This window comes from Bufo gargarizans, chromosome 9, assembly GCF_014858855.1.
Source record: "Bufo gargarizans isolate SCDJY-AF-19 chromosome 9, ASM1485885v1, whole genome shotgun sequence".
Lineage (NCBI taxonomy): Eukaryota > Metazoa > Chordata > Amphibia > Anura > Bufonidae > Bufo > Bufo gargarizans.
Window position 1 is genome coordinate 37658113 of NC_058088.1, and position 18840 is coordinate 37676952.

The 18840-nt window shown below is 43.2% G+C and overlaps 1 protein-coding gene across 2 annotated transcripts in view; it reads left to right on the forward strand.

The window, feature by feature from the left end:
• Window positions 1-17307, forward strand: part of WDR44 (WD repeat domain 44) — an 89044-nt gene extending 71737 nt beyond the window's left edge. For both annotated transcript variants that reach the window (XM_044305249.1, XM_044305250.1), the window contains 8 exons: window positions 561-677; window positions 1635-1757; window positions 5535-5726; window positions 7998-8099; window positions 8193-8308; window positions 10644-10771; window positions 11722-11856; window positions 13010-17307. In XM_044305249.1, coding sequence (XP_044161184.1) covers window positions 561-677; window positions 1635-1757; window positions 5535-5726; window positions 7998-8099; window positions 8193-8308; window positions 10644-10771; window positions 11722-11856; window positions 13010-13104 — 1008 coding nt within the window. In that variant the 3' untranslated portion in view covers window positions 13105-17307. The remainder of the gene's footprint in view (window positions 1-560; window positions 678-1634; window positions 1758-5534; window positions 5727-7997; window positions 8100-8192; window positions 8309-10643; window positions 10772-11721; window positions 11857-13009) is intronic.
• The last annotated feature ends 1533 nt before the right edge of the window (window positions 17308-18840 follow it).

Below are 18840 nucleotides of genomic sequence, written 5' to 3' on the forward strand. Positions count from 1 at the left end.
TCCCCATTTTCAACCAGGCAGCCCCTGTGATATGAGCATTGGAGCATTTCATGCTCTGATGCTCTCCCCTTGCCCTGCACTATAACGCGCAGGGCAAGGGTTGTTGGTTTATATTTTTTACAGGCTAGGGCAGCGCTAAAGCCTGCCCATCAGTGCCGGTGATGTCATAGGACTCACTGCTATACGTTAGGCTCTGCCTAGCTTTACGCATGGAGACCCTGGTATGTCACAGGATCTCCAGAAAAAGTATTTGCCCTGCGTGATTCAGCGCAGAGCAAAGGAGAGCATCGGAGCATGAACTGCTCCGATGCTGATGTCAGAGGGGCTGCCTGGGTGACAATGGGGACAACCCCTTTAATGTTGGCTAATAGGCCACATCCCTTTTTTACCACCCAGTCAATGCCCCCATGTCAGACTGTGCACAGATAATTTCTCTGAAACTAGATGCGCCAAATTGCAGTCGAAGCTCTGAACGTTACGGTTTGTGCCGTCACTTTTACATTAATATGTGCGTTTTCTGCTTCTGTTTTAAAGACTTATTATGTGCAATCATGTTGCAGGCTTACAGTGGAGCAGATGATATGGATCAAGATGATAAAAATGCACCTTTTCGTCAGGTGCCCTTTTGTAAATATAAGGGACACACAGCTGATCTTCTCGATTTGTCCTGGTCAAAAGTAAGTATATGACTACCATATTTTTGTAGCTGCATTTTGCCACTTTTCCCCCCCAGAAAATCGCAACAAAACCTCAATCTAACTGCAACTCATGGGCCCACACTAAGCGAAAGTACCTTTATCAGTTTTTTTTCGAAGTCCCATAGTGGTGAATGGATTGCAAGCCTCATATGTGCAGGGTCTTTTTGGGCAGACTAGATGGGCCAAATGGTTCTTATCTGCCGACACATTCTATGTTTCTATGTCTTCCCCTTCACCTTGGGCCGGGGGCTGGAAAATCCCTTTAATCCCTGTATATAGTGGGCATTTATTTGCCATAATCTGCATTGAAATTAGGCTGTACTAATGGACCCCTTGATCTGAACTGACATAATGCACACCTGCCATTTGGAAATGCGACGGTATATTGTGCCAGGATGATTCTTGTACCAGCGCTGGGCATGCTGTGGGTACAGCTTTATGGCTGAGGACATGAGTACAGCCTGTGACAAGTACAACATTAACATTTAGGAACCTGGTGTAAATAGTAACCAAGAATGTCACTGATCCACAGAGGTCTACCTCACATGCCCTATTTCCCGGATGTAGCCTTGTCCAACCGAGCACCGCACTGTATAACAAAAGAATGTGCTACATTTTGTCTTGCGAGCAGAAATCCTCTCCCGCTGAACATAAAGCACATCGTATATTGAGCAGGACAGCGTTTAATCAATATGCCGTAAGCTGCTTTTTCTGTTCTGTATTTAACGGTGATTCTTTGGCCATAAAAGTAGTTCTGCTCCGTAATCATAGGGAAGAGCACAAATCACATGGGTACAATTACAGCTGCGGCCCCGGCCGAGCCTCCGCGGCTAATGATCCCCCTATAACAGATAGTTCACTAGACACTGTCTCTATTGTAGAAGAGAACACATGCTGTTTAGGCTCCTGACAATAATGACCATATTCTCCCCACAGAATTACTTTTTACTGTCCTCATCGATGGATAAGACAGTCCGCCTATGGCACATATCCAGGAGGGAGTGCTTGTGTTGTTTCCAGCATATAGATTTTGTCACGGCAATAGCTTTCCATCCAAGGGTAAGTCGTTGTGTCATGTGAGTCGCATCCACCCTGCTCATCACAAGGCAGAGCTAAAATAAAATTACTACTGTAACACTTGATAGACCATATTCTTATCCTTTGGAAGTAAGCAATGGAATTTCTTATTGAATGAAAGCAAGCAGAGATCTTTAAAACGATGATGAATCACTGCAGAAAAAAAATGCTGAAAAAACTGTAACTTTTCAATGGACATGAATTTGTTTTATCATCACTAGGCTAACCCTCAGTAGTACCGCTAAGGCCTTATTCACACAGTCAGTGTTCGGTTATTGGTTTCCATCAGTGATTGTGATGGTCTTTCCCTAATACCTTCTCTCTCTGAAGCCTCCACTCCTGGTTTTGACTCCCAATCACGGACCATAACACTAACGTGTGAATAAAGGTGCATTTACACGGCCCGAGAATCCGGCGTTCCTACAAACGGTCATTCCTGACAATCTGCTCATGTAAATGTGCCACCGATTACCCGATGAACGAGTCAAACTCTCAGGTGTCGTTCATGCAGGCACCACCAATCATGGCTTCTGAGCAGCAGATTGTGCGGTCTAAACAGCGATCTGCTGCCCAGGAGCAATGATTCTGTACAAGGAGGAGGGATTGCTATAGTGATCCCTCATACTGTGAAGGATATCGCTGCTTGTAAATGCGTGGTCTCCTTCACTGAACGAGCAGACGACTGTCGGGAAGAAACGCTTCCCTCCCAACAATCGGCTGCTCAGTCGGCCCCTGTATATCCAGCTTAAGGGCTCATTCACACGACCGTATGAATGGGTCTGCATCTGTTCCACCATTTTGCGGAACGGGTGAGACCCATTTATTTCAATGGGGCCACAAAAGATGTGGACCGCACACCGTGTGCTGTCCGCATCCGTCGCTTCGGCCCGTGGCCCCGGAAAAGAGAGCCTAATTTGAGCTCTGGTGCTGATTTTAAATCTGCAACTTATCAATTTATGCTGCGGATTTCCACCATGGATCTCACCCATTTTGCAATGCAGTGGGTGAAATCCAGGAAACAGAATGGTAAATAATCATGGTACATGAGGCATGTCATCCTACTAAAACCCAAATGATTCGTCATGGTAAAAGCACGGACTAGATCCACAAATTCCCCTTTCTTATGGGACGATCACTGTAAACATTAAAGGTATTGTCTCCCTTCAGCAAATGGCATTTATCATGTAGACACAGTTACTATAAGGCACTTACTAATGTATTGTCATTGTTCATATTGCCTCCTTTGCTGGCTTCATTAATTTTTACACCACATTATACATTGCTCATATCCATGGGTTATGACCACCCTGTAATCCATCAGCAGTGGTCGTGCGTGCACGCTATATGAAAAAGCATCGGCCTCTCTAGTGGCCAAGACTGCGGGAGTGGGCATAGTTTAGCGCTTTTTCCTATACTGTGCAAGCACAACCACCACTGCCTGGGTTCCTTTCCCACTCAACCATGGTGAGAAAAAGTTTGTATAGTTAGCATTCTGTCTTATGCACTGCTTGTTACAGAAACAGTGGAGCGCACGGCCACTGTACACAACATCTAGAAGGAATACCCCTTTAATACAGGTTCTCATCCCCTGTAAATCACAGGAATACCCCTTTAATACAGGTTATCAGCCCCTGTGTAGAACAGCAAGAATGGAGGTTTACTCCGGTAACACATCAACGTATTGTGACTCTTAACTTTACTTTTCTCATCAGGGATTAATATGTTCCTATTCATATTCTAATTCTAGTGTTCTATGTAGGAAGGGAGTCAGCGTTGTGAAAATTACTAACAAATTAAAGCCTCCCACGAATTGGTTTGTTTTCTTTATCACCACTTTTTTATCCTCCTTTTGGTATAATGCAGAGCTCTTTATTATAGCAGACATCCCTTTAATTGCTGTAAAATACAGTTTTGCTGTTGTTCGACAGTGCGGAACTCCAGTTAACACGCCGCCTGCGCTCCGCTGGAGTTTGTACATTTTATTAGGGACTATAAAAGGTTTGCTAATTGTTCAGGGATGTGATTTATGTTTTAGAGTTGGTAGCACCAGGGGGCGGAAGAACGAATCTGGAACACGAAAGGAAAATTGTGGTCTGTAGTTTCTAAAGAGAAGTTCACCTTGTTCAGTAACACGAGCCTCCTAATCTGCGGACGTAGAACAGGCTTCATATGTCAGCTACTGGATATAATGGCATTTTAATAAAATAGTGTCTTTATCAATCACGTCAGGCCTCCTTCACACGTCCGTGTCCATGATGACATCCTTAGGCCTCACGCACACGAACGTTTATTCTTTCCGTGTCCATTCGTTTTTTTTTGTTTTTTTTTGCGGATTGTATATGGAGCCATTCATTTCAATGGGTCCGCAAAAAAAACTGAAGTTACTCCGTGTGCTTTCTGTTTCCATATGTCTGTATTTCCGTTCCACAAAAAAAATAGAACATGTCCTATTATTGTCCGACAAGGATAGTACTGTTCTATTTAGGGGGCAGCTGTTCCGTTCCGCAAAATACAGAATGCACACGGACGTCATCTGTATTTTTTGCAGTTCGCAAAATACATACAATCGTGTGCGTGAGGCCTTACAAGATGGTCAGTGATTCATCCGTAAAGATGTGTTTGGTGCATGTGTCCATGTTTTGTTCTCTGTGTGTCATCCATATTCTTTCATTTAGTTTCCAGAGCATCTCCTAGCAATGATCCGTGAAAATCACTGACAGAACACGGATGCTATCCGTGTTTCAGTGGTTTTCCCATAGACTTCAATAGGCGTAGTGCATGTTTCCGTGCTTCTTCCGCTGACCCATGTTCAGTGGAAAATCACTGATGTGTCCAGCCATGTTCCCTATTTGAATGGAGCGAAGGTTGCATATACATACTGCGCTCCATTAATAGTCTATGGGACTGATGGAGGTAGCCAGTGAAACGGGGAACACGGGATCTCTGTTCTCGTGATCAGTGGTGATCCCAGCAGTCAGACCCTTATCAATTATCCTGCAGATAGGTGACAGGTTGTGGTTCTGGCACAATCTCTTTAATGTAAAAGTATAGATTTAACTTTTTTTTTTTTTTTACTTTTTTTTTTTTAAGGTGCATTTGCAGGCAGTGGGCGTACATAGAGAAGTAATGGCCCCATAGCAAGGATCAAACAAGGCCCCCCACACAGGACAGAAGGGTCCCCCTTTCAATGACCCTTGGGCTATTTTTCCCACTGCCTCGTTTGCTAAAAGTTGTTTCTTTAGAGCAGGGGTGCACAACCTATTCTGGTTGGGGACCACATTGTCAACCTGAACCAATTCCAAGGGCCAAAAATAAACTTTAAAAGGGGTATTACCAAGTGGAATACTTTATTTATGGTATATTGAACATGCAGTATATATTATAAATGTCTAGTTACACTTCTAGTACTCCCATCTAATGGGATAATACATGAAAGATTAATGTGAGCAGCCACAAGACATAGACATACATGTCTGCTACCAGACGGCTGGGGGCCGCATAGAATGGTATTGAGGGCCGCATGTGGCCCCCGGGTCGCAGGTTGTGCACCCCTGCTTTAGAGGGTAGAGTCCTGACCAAGTTTTCTCCCCCAGTAGAAGAGGAGATGATTGCAGCTGGGCCCCTTCTTGCCCTGGGCCCCATAGCAGCCACATGGTCTGCCGCTATGGTAGTTACGCCCCTGTTTACAGCATGTTTGACATGATTTACTATTGATCATCATACTGCCCGGCCATATTGTTCCTTTATTTGTTTCTTTAGGATGACAGATACTTCCTGAGTGGATCCTTGGACGGGAAACTCCGGCTTTGGAACATTCCGGACAAAAAAGTTGCCTTGTGGAATGAAATTGATGGACAGACCAAGCTCATTACTGCTGCCAATTTCTGTCAGAACGGCAAACACGCTGTGATTGGCACATACGATGGGAGGTGCATATTCTACGACACAGAGGTAATGCACTGAATCCATTGTGAACTGGCATTCTCCCTGTATTTGCCGAGGTTTCATTTGGGCACTCCCAAATCCTACTGATACCTGTGAAATTGCCTCTCCTCCCAGTTCTCAGCTCAGCTACTCTGCCATATGATTTATACAGAGGAGGGAGGGGAGATAAGCGGCCCCCAGACACTACTGGTGCTGTTTGTCCCTGAGGGTACGGATGCAAACATTCAGGGGGTGATTTACTAGCCAGAAATTCAGCTATATTATTTGTGCCACAATCTGCGACTTTTCCCCGCTCACGCTAGGTCTAAAAAAAGGTGGCGGTGACGGGCTGGCAGGCCCATCTCACTCATCATCATTTTCATGCTTTTAGGCGTAGAAAATGGTCTAAATGTAAGCCAGCAAGAAAGCTAGCTTACATTTAGACTGGCGCTTGATGCAGCAAAGTTATGTGGGAGCCGGCGCCTCTTCATAATTCCGGCGGATCCAATGCCAGCTATGGTGCTTTATTAAGACTGGCGTCTAAAACGCCGGTGTTAATAATTGACCCCCTCAGTTTTTTCCATGTCAATTCCCTTTTTTCTCAATATCGGGTTGCTAGATGCCAGCGGTTCTCCTGCCCGTGACCACCTTAATAAGATGTGGCTATGATGTCATTGTTTGCTCCTGCAGCTGCCCCCAGGACATTACTACATACTGATTTGTATAGTTTCTGTTGAACTTAATAATAAATGCACTTGCAATGAGCTCCTAGGCTCTCCAGTGGTCCGCTCCAGGCATTTAACTCTATGGCGGTATAAAGTGGGGCAGGTAATTTACAGCTTCATAATCAGAAGGACTGGGGTCTGATAAATATATATATAATTTTATTTATTTTTTTACCAAAAATTGAAATGTTCATAACATGAGAAACACTTTAAAGCAGGGATGGCCAACCTGCGGCTCTCCAGCTGCTGTAAAACTACAACTCCCACCATGCCCTGCTGTAGGCTAATAGCTGTAGGCAGTGTGGGCATGCTTGCGTTTTTTTTTTGTTTGTTTTTTATGTATAGGGGCAGTGATACTGACCATTTTTGTAATATACTTTAATTACTTAAATCATACATTTCTATTAGAAAAATAGCTCTGAAGTGACCCATTTTGAGCCTTGTCCGCTTTTTACTATTGATTAGGCCTCATGCACACGACCGTTGTGTGCATCCGTGGCCGTTGTTCCGTGTTCGGAAAATGCACCGTTTGGCAGCCGCATCCGTGATCCGTGTTTCCTGGCCGTGAAAAAAATATGACCTGTCCTATTTTTTTTACGGCCAACGGTTCATGGACCCATTCAAGTCAACGGGTCCGTGAAAAATCACGGATGCACACAAGATTGTCATCCGTGATCCGTGTCCGTTTTTTCCTATCATTTCAATGGCAAACTTGACTTAGATTTTTTTTTCATGTCCGTGGATCCTCCAAAAAACAAGGAAGACCCATGGATGAAAAAACGGTCACGGATCACGGACCTACGGACCCCGTTTTTGCAGACCTTAAAAAAAAAAAAAAACGGTCGTGTGTATGAGGCCTAACCTACCCTTAGAATTAGGTCACCAGTATCAGATCGGTGGGGGTCTCCTGGCACCCAGCCGATCAGCTGTATGAAGAGAAGGAGGTGCTTGTAGGAGCACTGCCTTCTCTGCTCTGTTTACCTGCTCACCGCAGCAATTGTAGCGGTGAGCAGTGTAATTACAAGTATGGTGACCCCATTCACTTCTGTGGGACGGATCCGTCCCATTCACTTGAACAGACAGAGCGTCCCATAAAAGTGAATGGGGTCACCACACTTATTACACTGCTCACCACTGCGATTGCTGCGCAAGCAGGTAAACAGAAGCGCTGCCTTCTCTTCATACAGCTGATGGGAGGGGGTGCCAGATGTCAGACCCCCACCGATCAGATATTGATGACCTATCCTGAGGGTAGGTCATTAATAGAAAAAAGCGGACAACCCCTTTAACACAAAAGGCAGGGAACTTTCCATTAGAGCTATTTGTCTAATAGACATTTCAGTAAGTAAAGTGTGTTACAAAAATGGTCAGTATCACTGCTCCTACACATTAAAAAAAAAACACATAAAAAAAAAAAGTGACAGACAATCGACTCTTATCCACAAAATAGGAGAAAAATGTCTGATTGATTGGAGGCCCCCCAGGCCCCCTACATTCACTAGGACAAAAAATAAAACTGGGTTGGTGGTTGTCAAATCCTTGGTGTGATTTGGGATTTGTTTTTGTCTCCTAGCATCTGAAATACCACACTCAAATACATGTGCGATCCACAAGGGGGCGAAATAGGGTCGGAAGAAAAATCACTGGAATAGAGCCATTGCCTGGAGAAAACAAGGTCGATTTTTCCTTCTTCCTGCTATTATTGGTTATTGATGTAAAAACTTACAATTTATGTGATTTCTAACATCTCATTGTTTAACGCTTTCAGATCTTAGTAACGTCGAATGATTCCAGAATAAGGCTGTACGACTTAAGAGACTTATCTTTATCCATGAAATACAAAGGCTGTGTGAACAGCAGCAGTCAGATCAAAGCCAGCTTCAGGTATAGAAAGATCCTAATTTACAGATGTCAGTATGTGATCTACATCGTCTGCATTGGGTTTCTATATTAGAGCTCACCCAGCTTTCCATAAAACAAGCATTCTGGGGGGTGGGGGGGATGCAGTGGTATCCATCATCAACAGTTGAAATACATGGCATCATACAGTCAGATGGTCAGGGCTTTACAATCTCCTATGCGTCCCATGCTCATCCTGGTAAAATACATTAAGCTACTTTTACACTTGCGGTAGTGGGGTCTGGCAGGCTGATCGGAGGGGGTGCCACAACTAGGACCCCCACCAATGTGATAATCTTGAGGATAGGTCATCATTATCTGGATAACCCCTTCAAGGGGTCTGAATAATTATGGGCAGCACTGTATATATTATATCATGTGTGTGTATATATAGTTTTTGTTTTGTTTTTTATTTTGTGAAAATGCACTTTACCTTTTCGCAATCATATGTGCCTGCATTGCTGAGAAAAATTATGTTTTAATCTATGCAAATGAGCCTCAAGGAGCAACGGGGGCATTGCTGTTACACCTAGAGGCTCTGCTCTCTCTGCAACTGCTTCTCCCTCTTTGATTGACAGGACCAGGCAGTGTAAATGTCATCACACCTGGCCCTGCCAACCAAAATGGATAGGGCGGTGCAGTTGCAGAGAGAGAGCAGAGTGTCTAGTTGTAGATCCCCCATTGATCCTAGAGGACTCATTTTGCATATATTAAAACATTATTTTTCTCAGCAACGCGGGCACATACAGCCAGGTCAATAAATATTGAGACATTGACACATTTCTAACATTTTTGGCTCTATACACCACCACAATGGATTTGAAATGAAACGAACAAGATGTGCTTTAGTTCCTTTCCTTCTCCATACTCTTCTCTTCCCATCACTCTGGTACAAGTTGATCTTGGTCTGATCTGTCCATAGGATGTTGTTCCAGAACTGTGAAGGCTTTTTTAGATGTCGTTTGGCAAACTCTAATCTGGCCTTCCTGTTTTTGAGGCTCACCAATGGTTCACATCTTGTGGTGAACCCTCTGTATTCACTCTGGTGAAGTGTTCTCTTGATTGTTGACTTTGACACACATACACCTACCTCCTGGAGAGTGTTCTTGATCTGGCCAGCTGTTGTGAAGGGTGTTTTCTTCACCAGGGAAAGAATTCTTCGGTCATTCACCACAGTTGTTTTCCATGGTCTTCCGGGTCTTTTGGTGTTGCTGAACTCACCGGTGCGTTCCTTCTTTATAAAAATGTTCCAAACAGTTGTTTTGGCCACACCTAATGTTTTTGCTATCTCTCTGATGGGCTTGTTGTGGTTTTTTCAGCCTAATGATGGCTTGCTTCACTGATAGTGACAGCTCTTTGGATCTCATCTTGAGAGTTGACAGCAACAGATTGCAAATGGCACACTTGAAATGAACTCTGGGCCTTTTATCTGCTCATTGTAATTGGCATAATGAGGGAATAACACACACACCTGGCCATGGAACAGCTGAGAAGCCAATTGTCCCATTACTTTTGGTCCCTTAACAAGTAGGAGGCACATATGCAAACTGTTGTAATTCCTACACCGTTCACCTGATTTGGATGTAAATACCCTCAAATTACAGCTGACAGTCTGCAGGTAAAGCACATCTTGCTAGTTTAATTTCAAATCCATTGTGGTGGTGTATAGAGCCAAAAATGTTAGAATTGTGTCGATGTCCCAATATTTATGGACCTGACTGTATGAACATGGGGCCAACACAGATGTCTTCAGCTGCCAAGTGCACATGTAACAGGTCAGCCAGTTTCATACATACAGATCTGTTGACAGATGCCCTTTAAAGGTCCCAGTACATCCACCAAAATTTGGGACCATTATCTATAGTAATACATAAGAAGTCATGATCACTATTTTCTATTTCTGTACTGCCCCCATTCCCCCCGCTGTCAGCGCTCAGAGCTGCACTGACATACACTGTGAGGACGGCCGTGCTTTCGCACGAGTCCTCTCCATTATGTCAGAAGAGCACAGCAGTCCGGACTGTGTATTTCTGCGCAGCTTTCAGTGCTGACAGTGGGGGAACTGGAGGCAGTAGGAAAATAAAAAATAGTGACATGGACTCCATATCTGCAGGACTACACGTGTATTACTTCACGTCCAAGCCGCAGTTTTTCCCACGCACTTCAAGTAGATGGGAGCATCGCTGTATTAAGTAGCCTGAGTAGCCTTGGCCCCTTCATGCGTATTGGCATGGGGCCCAGGGGTGAGGCCCCCACCCATCATATCCTAGGGAATGGTAGGCACCTTGATCAATCTAAACTATCGGTTTTGTGTTTTCAGCCATGATTTCACATACATCGTCAGTGGGTCTGAAGATAAATATGTATATATCTGGAGCACATACCATGACTTAAGCAAATTCACGTCTGTAAGAAGAGACCGCAATGATTTCTGGGAGGGCATTAAAGGTATGTTAAAAGGATATAATAGTAACGTCCCCTCATATCACGGAAATCAGCAAGGGCTGCCTTATGGCCCCTTACCTTGCAGACGGAGCATGTATCATGCTGCGAGTCTTCAGCGCAGCTCCTGGCCTGACCTCTCAGCACTGACGGGGGTCACATAACATCATATTGATTTGCAATGCTATGTAACCCTTACAGTTCTGGAATTTATTAGATGACACTAACAGCATTAGGTCAGTGTCATCTAATACATTCCAGAACTGTAAGGGTTACATAGCATCATAAATCAATATAATGCTATGGTATGATATAGGTCATTGGTTAAAAAATCCCAGAAAATCCTTTTAAAGGGGTTATGCGGTAATACATATTGATGTCCTATCGTCAGGATAGGTTATCAATATCAGATCAGCAGGGGTCTGACACCCCATGTGACATCACCATACATCGGTCACGTGGCCTAATTGCAGCTTAGCCTCATTAAAGTGAATGAGGCGGAGCTGCAATACCAAGCACAACCACTATACTATGTACGGCGCTGTGCTTGTAAAGCTGGTGGGAGTCGGCTGCTCCGGTGAGTGCAGCTGCTCCCTGACACAGCTGTTTGAAGGGGGTGCCACAAATAGGACCCCCACCAATGTGGTAATCTTGAGGATAGGTCATCATTATCTGGATAACCCCTTCAAGGAGGAGAAATGCAATACTTTGAGGCTGTGTGTTCTGTCTGTTAGGCCCCATTCATATGTGATGTTTTCCGTAGAAGAATTTCTAATGACTTTTTCTCTGGGTCATATTAGGACCTGCTGATTTAAGCAACAGTTGTATGTATTTCATTTTTTAAATGTTTTTTTTAACCATTTTGCATCTCAAGATGAAAATGTACTGTGCATCGCATCGCATGAACATATCCTTCATTTGTGTTTTTCACGTTATGTATATATATATTTTTTTAGCACATAATGCAGTTGTCACATCTGCGATCTTTGCACCACATCCGAACCTGATAGTGCCACCAGATGCATCCACTGACCGACAAGACGCTGACCAGAAGGGGGAACAGGGAGAGTCTATAGATAACATACCGTCAGGTAAGAGGATTGCTATTTTGCAAACGTTTTTTAGGGTTTGCATATGTTTAACCCCTTTAATGTCCAATTTTTGAATGTCCAATTATTGAAGTTATTTAGTCTTGAGAAGAGACGTCTAAGGGGGGACATGATTAACCTGTACAAATATATAAATGGGCCATACAAGCGTTCGTCTTCTCCTTCTGGCCCTGTGTGCTGGATAAATCTCAGTCCCAGCACACAGGGCCGGAAGGAGGAGAGCAACGCGCAGCCCCCCCCTCCCCACCCCCCCTGCTCCTAGAGGCTCATTTGCATTTCATCAAAGTTAAAATTGTGCAGTAATCGGGGCATCCAGAAGCATAAAAATAGTACAGTTAGGTTCAGCTGACCTGTTACATGTGCTCTTGACAGCTGAAGGCATCTGTGTTGGTCCAATGTTCATATGTGCTCGCATTACTGAGGAGAATTATATTTTATATATTATATTTTATATTACTATTTTTATGCTTATGGATGCCCCGGTTACTGCAAAATTTTAACTTTGACATGCAAATGAGCCTCTAAAAGCAACGGGGGGGGGGGGCGTTGGTCCTGCTCCTAGAGGCTCTATTCTCCCACCTCAAGTCCCGCCCTGCCGTCCTTGATTGACAGGGCCAGGTAGCGTTCGTCGCCTGCCCTGTGCGCTGGATAAATCTCAGTCCCAGCACACAGGGCCGGAAGGAGGAGAGGAACGCTGGGCCTGTCAATCAAGGACGACAGGGAGGGACTTGAGGTGGGAGAACGGAGCCTCTAGGAGCAGGAGCAATGCGCCCCCCCTGCTCCTAGAGGCTAATTTGCATGTCATCAAAGTTAAAATTGTACAGTAACCGGGGCATCCATAAGCATAAAAATTGTACAGTTAGGTTCAGCTGACATTAGCACATCGCTAATGTCAGCCAGTTTAATAGGGTTAATTCTGGTGACCCTATCAAGCTGTGAATGTATATTTATGCCCATATGCTTGGGGGACAGTTTCTTCACTCATGCCCACATGTGTTAAGTGAATTTGGCTTCCATGTACACTGTCACTACTATGATGTTTCATAGTCCATTCTACTCCTTTAGGCTCACCTTTATTTGTTCATGTTATTATTGGGGGGAAAAAAACCTAATTCATTGTGTTCTGTATTTCCAGGTGCATTGAAGCCTGATCACACAGAAGTGCTGCTTTCTGCAGATTTTACCGGCGCAATCAAGGTGTTCATTAACAGGAAGAAAAATCTATCTTAATTGTAATGAACTTGACAGAATGAGCCCGTTCTTTAATAGTCGCCACACTTAATATAAAGAACAAAACTGACGTTGGCTGGCGGATATTACTGCAGCAGTCGGCTCCGACCACTTATCTCAACCTTACAGTAATACTACTGCCAGCAAATGTCTCCAGCTAATTAATGCTCGGACATCTTGTCTGGTGTAACTACCATTCGGCACCTTTTATCATATATAATTTAAACGCATTTATGGAGCCACTATTGTTTTATAATAGTGTAGGAATATCCTGCAGCTTCGTTTTACATCCAGGTCAAGATCCTTGAAGAGGTTGTGTAGGCATACTCTCCTGTTCTAAGTAATAGGACCCGTGCACGATGCCCGCAGGACGTGAGACGGTTGCTTTAGCAAACTGACCGCCCAGTGTGCCGTGGTATCTCTTCTCTCCCAGTGTCCGATCGGTTTAGAGAGATTGAATGCACAATCCCTTCAAAGTGGAAGTCCACCTTTCAACTTCATTAAATTTTACGTCCCAGTTCGTGGGTAGATTCATCTTTTATTTTACAAGCTATCAGAGTACATTTTTTTGCATACAGGGCAGCAAATCCATAAATATATATGGTATATATAATGTCAAATGATAAACTTCTTTATGTCTGCAGCCACCACCAGGGGGAGCTTAGTAGTTTACTGCTCCACCTAGTAGTGGCTCCTGGCAGCCAGAGTTTCATCCTTTAGCACTACATGTATGCATTAATTTATATATAATAAGGTATATTGGGAAAATTCATTTGTTCAGAGTCAGAAAAAAGGGGACATCCCCTTTAAAGAGATTTGCCAGGTTCCAGTATTGATGACCCATGCTCATGATGGGTCATCCATATCAGATCGGCAGGGGTCCAACCTTTGACACTCCTTCGTTCAGCTGTTTGACGAGAACGCAGCGCTCCTATTTACATGTTCGTGCAGGTGTATTTACAGCGAGAATGGGATGGAGGAGCTGTACTGACACCTGCTCGCCACTGCAATACTGCCGATGAGCAGGTAAACAATGAAAGGAACACTGCGCTCCTCTGCTCTCTTCAAACAACTGACTGCGGGGGTGCTGGAAATCGTACCCCCACCGATTTTGAGATTGATGAACTATCCTGAGGATAGGTCATCAGTATAGGAACCCGGACAACCCCTTTAAGGCCTTGTTCACACTTCTGTTTCTGTTTCCCCCAGGTTCTGCCAACATTCAATGCAAGCCATGACTATTGTGAACAGAGCCTTAATTATTATCTTGCCATCTTGTTTGGTGATGTGCTTTAGATATTTGCTGACAATGGGTTCCTAATGCTCTCAAAATTTTCACTCTGAACCACTTCATAGCAAATTCAGAGGATTAAAGAATAGAAATTCCTTTAAAAGAGTCTTAAAAGATTAGAAATACACGGCTGCTCATGGGCCGGTTCTAATTCGCTTGCATTGTGCTGAGCTGCAATACCAGGTACATCTCATGGGCAAGAGTGGCGCTGGTTCTGGAAGTAGACCTGTTCTGCTAATCTTATCCAACCCCTTAAATACAATTTTGTTAGATTCCCTTGGTCTTGAGATTTTACCAATAGTAATGTAATCGGCTGTGTGGAGTGTCAAGTGCTCTCCGAACCTTCAGCAGGCACTGGGCTGTTTTAGCAAGTCTGTAACTTGGAATTCTTTGTATAGCATCTTAGACTTCTCCAAGTAAGTAGGCCCGATATCGCCCATGGACAGGATTTGCGCTGTTTCAGAAGCCAAAACAACCTTCTCTAATATGAACAACCAATATGTGCAGAAATAAATAGAAATTAGCTGCATCTGGGCAATAATAGATGATTTATTATAATCATCGTTCCATATGTAAGACTAAATCTATGTATGGCAGGTTGGGTGATCAACAGAACTTTATTCCCATGTAGAAGTGAAGTCCTATATAATAGAAGGAAACCGGTCCTCCTCTGTAAGATGCTGTGATGCACAAAGGTAAATCTGAAGGTTAGATAGAGAATAGATCCAGCTTCAAAAAGTAGGGCCCGTCTGCTTCTGCTGCTGCAGTAATATCTTTCCAGTTCATTATTCTCAGTCAGGCAAATTCCCTGTGATTCCTTATGGCCTGTCATAAAAGAGTTAACTGGAGTACTCGGTTTGAGAAATGGCCAAATGTAACCTATCCTTTTCCTTCAGGGTGCATTGTGGAGGCTATGCTTTAGGATGCTGCCTCACTGAAATAGTTGGGAGGATCTCACGTGTGTCGTCGTTAGCTTGAAATGATTCACCAGTCTAGTTCTCTTTGCTGTAGACACGGTGTACAGCGGGCACAACACGTCATCACACCATACACTTCAGCCACACAATCACGTATTGCAAACCTTTGGTAGCCCGCCACACAAAATCCTGCCTAAAGTGGAACTCTGCTTTCAGAAACATTTCCTAGTTTATATCCAAAAACGTGGAGTAAATTTTGCTAAATTTTTACTTTATATATTTAGTACTGGATGTTTGTGACACAATCTTACTCTCCATTCACATGCAGAGAGACCAAAGTTCTGCCTATTGTCCTTAGGTTCTGCACATAGGGCTGTATTATGGCTGAAGCAGAACACTAGAATACGATTGAATAGCATTGTGGCAAAAATATCGGCAAACAGGAGCTTGTATTATACTTGGCATTAAAAGGGTTGTCTGGTCAGGTGTCGGACCTCCGCCAATCTGATATTGATGACCTATCCTGAGGATTAGGTCATCAATAGTAAAAGTCCAGACAACCCCTTTAAATAATATGATATATGGCCTAGCAATATAGGGTTGTCAAAGATTACCATTTATTTGGGTGGGGATAAGCTGCAATACCGGATACCGCCTATTGGTGAGGTTGCACTGTTTCTTATTCTAATCTTAGAGAAATACTTGTATTCCTCATGAAATAACAATTCTGGAGCATCTGTTCTTAGAAGTCTGGGTTGTGCCATTCCTCTATTTCTCCTCCTAGATATGTATGACCATTCCCCTTGTCAAAGGGGTGTGCCCCTACACAGTCTGACACTATGAGCACTGATCGGACACCCCCAATCAGTAACACCCAGTTGTCAATTTATTTATTCATTTCTAGGAGGAACAATAAAGGAATGGCTTAAGGGTAAACCCACTCTTGGTAGGTACGTTGCAGGTTTTCTTGTGGCAAATCCGCACCATTGTACAGTGCCGTCAAAGTGGATGAGAATTTAAGAAAACTCCATGTGCTACGTAGAAAGTCCGCTGCAAAATTTGACCTAAAATGCAAATTTAAAATCTGCAGCATGTCATTTTTTATGTTGTGGATCTCCAGCATGGATTTCACCCTTTGCAACAGAGACCCACGGCCATTTCATCTTCAAAAGCTGCATGTAATAACCTGCGGTTTTTGCCATGGATCCTTTTGCGCTGTGTTTTCAGTGAAGTGTGGAAAAACCTAACAGTTGTAAGAAAAGATGCATGCATTTACTAAAATAGACCTGCCAGGTGTGTACTTTAAATATACCTGCCATATAAGCTCAGTTCTACAGTGCACTACTCAGTACAAGGCAGTGAAATGCTTTGGGTGTGAACAGAGAGAAATCCTCCTATAACTTAAAATCCGTACATTCACAGCTACTTAAAGTGAACCTGTCACCACAGAATGCAGTGTAATCTACAGGCATCAGGTTATAGAGCAGGAGGAGCTGAGCAGAATGATATACAGTTTTGTGGGAAAAGATTTAGTAAGTCTTGTAATTTATACATATATCTCTGCTTTTTCTGAACTCGAGAATGCCTCCGTGTACAGCTATCAGTGACTGACCGCTATCTCAGTGTACACCCTTGCACAGAGAATTCTATCAATTTAGTGATCGCATCTCCCCTGTGCACAGCTATCAGTGACTGACATCTCTGTATACGCACTCATTGTTTGCTGGCAGCAGATACTGTTTACACATCACAATCTGCTGCCAGCAAATTATTTTTTTTGTGACCACATGAATGATATATTACCCGATGAACTAGCGCTTCGCTCATTCATTGCGGCACTTTTACACCTCCAGATATTTACTAACAAACGTTCCTATGAACGCTTGTGTACAGCTATCAGTGACTGACAGCTATCTCTGTATACACACTTACACAGAGAATGCTATCAATCACTGGTAACACCTCCCCTGTGCACAGCTATCAGTGACTGACAGCTATCTCTGTATACATACTTACACAGAGAATGCCATCAATCACTGGTAACACCTCCCCTGTGCACAGCTATAAGTGACTGACAGCTATCTCTGTATACACACTTACACAGGGAATGCTATCAATTACTGATAACACCTCCCCTGTGCACAGCTATCTCTGTATACATACTTACACAGAGAATGCCATCAATCACTGGTAACACCTCCCCTGTGCACAGCTATAAGTGACTGACAGCTATTTCTGTATACACACTTACACAGAGAATGCAACCAGTGATCACACCATGTACAGCTGAAGTAAAAAATAGATTTAAATGTATAAATTATAAGTTTTACTGAATCTTTATCATGTATATCAATCTGCTCAGTTCCTCCTGCTCTATATTTAAACATTCAACTCTTTAGAAGCAAAGTTTTCTTTTAACATTGCTTTTGCAGCACACACCCCACCCTGCAGTACAGCGCAGCATATTACTATTTAGTCACTAGAGCTCAACACCCACCCCATAAAAATGTTTTGCACCTTTTTATTTTCTTTACTCAGATATTATCTTGGTGGTACCTGCTCTTAAAATACGTCTATTCTTAACATGTTTCTAATGGGTCAACAGAACTGTAAAAAAAAAAAAATTTGAATCTGCAAAATTTGGTAGTTGCCTCTTGATCAGTCTCCTTTTCTGTTGTGAAATTTTGCTTGATTGGTGACACTTGCTTTGCACACCTGGGCACAATGTATCTGTGTAAAGTGTAGAAGAAATACTCATTCCTTACATTCACGATGAGGGGAGACAGGGCGATGCCTTTATTTTACTTATGGGGGACTTTTGGTTTCGGTTTTCTTCTCACCGCTTTAGTGTTTGTGGCCTCTCCATTTCCACCCCAACCGTGCTTTAAAACAAGAAAGAAAAAAAAAGAGATGAACCTGTTTACATTTTTTAACTATTGTAGTAAAGTTGAAGCTTTTTCTGTTTAGGTATTCTGGGTAATGAAACTGTCTGTAAATATAATCACTATGTACCAATGACGTAACACTCTGGGTTGTTCTGCCAGAAAATGTTATTGATGGTTAAAAGTGTAACACAAAACAAATAAAATAAATCTTCTCATTAAAAGCTTGTCGATGACAATGTGAGATGATAACCTGTTTGTACTGTTTTTGGCTTTGTGGTAAAACGACAGTTTGACGTCTTGTTACTGTAAAGTAACTTCTTGGCCAGGGTCAAGCACCTAACCATAGCGAGAAGGACCTTGGACGTTGTGAGAAGAAGTTTGTCAAAGGACCAACAGGGGACCCAACAAACATTGATATAAGGAATAATGCTATAAAAGAAACCGTTTTGTCTGAGACCTATTTTGGTCAAATAAATAACAATATATACACCATATTTCTATCTTCATCAGACCCCCAATCCTCATCAGACCTCAGATCAGACCCCACCTCAATCACTGTGTCTTCATCAGACCTCAGGAAAGGAAGTTCTGGTCAGGCGCAAAATCACTGGTAAAGCAGGTCTTTGTAGATGAATCTTCTTTT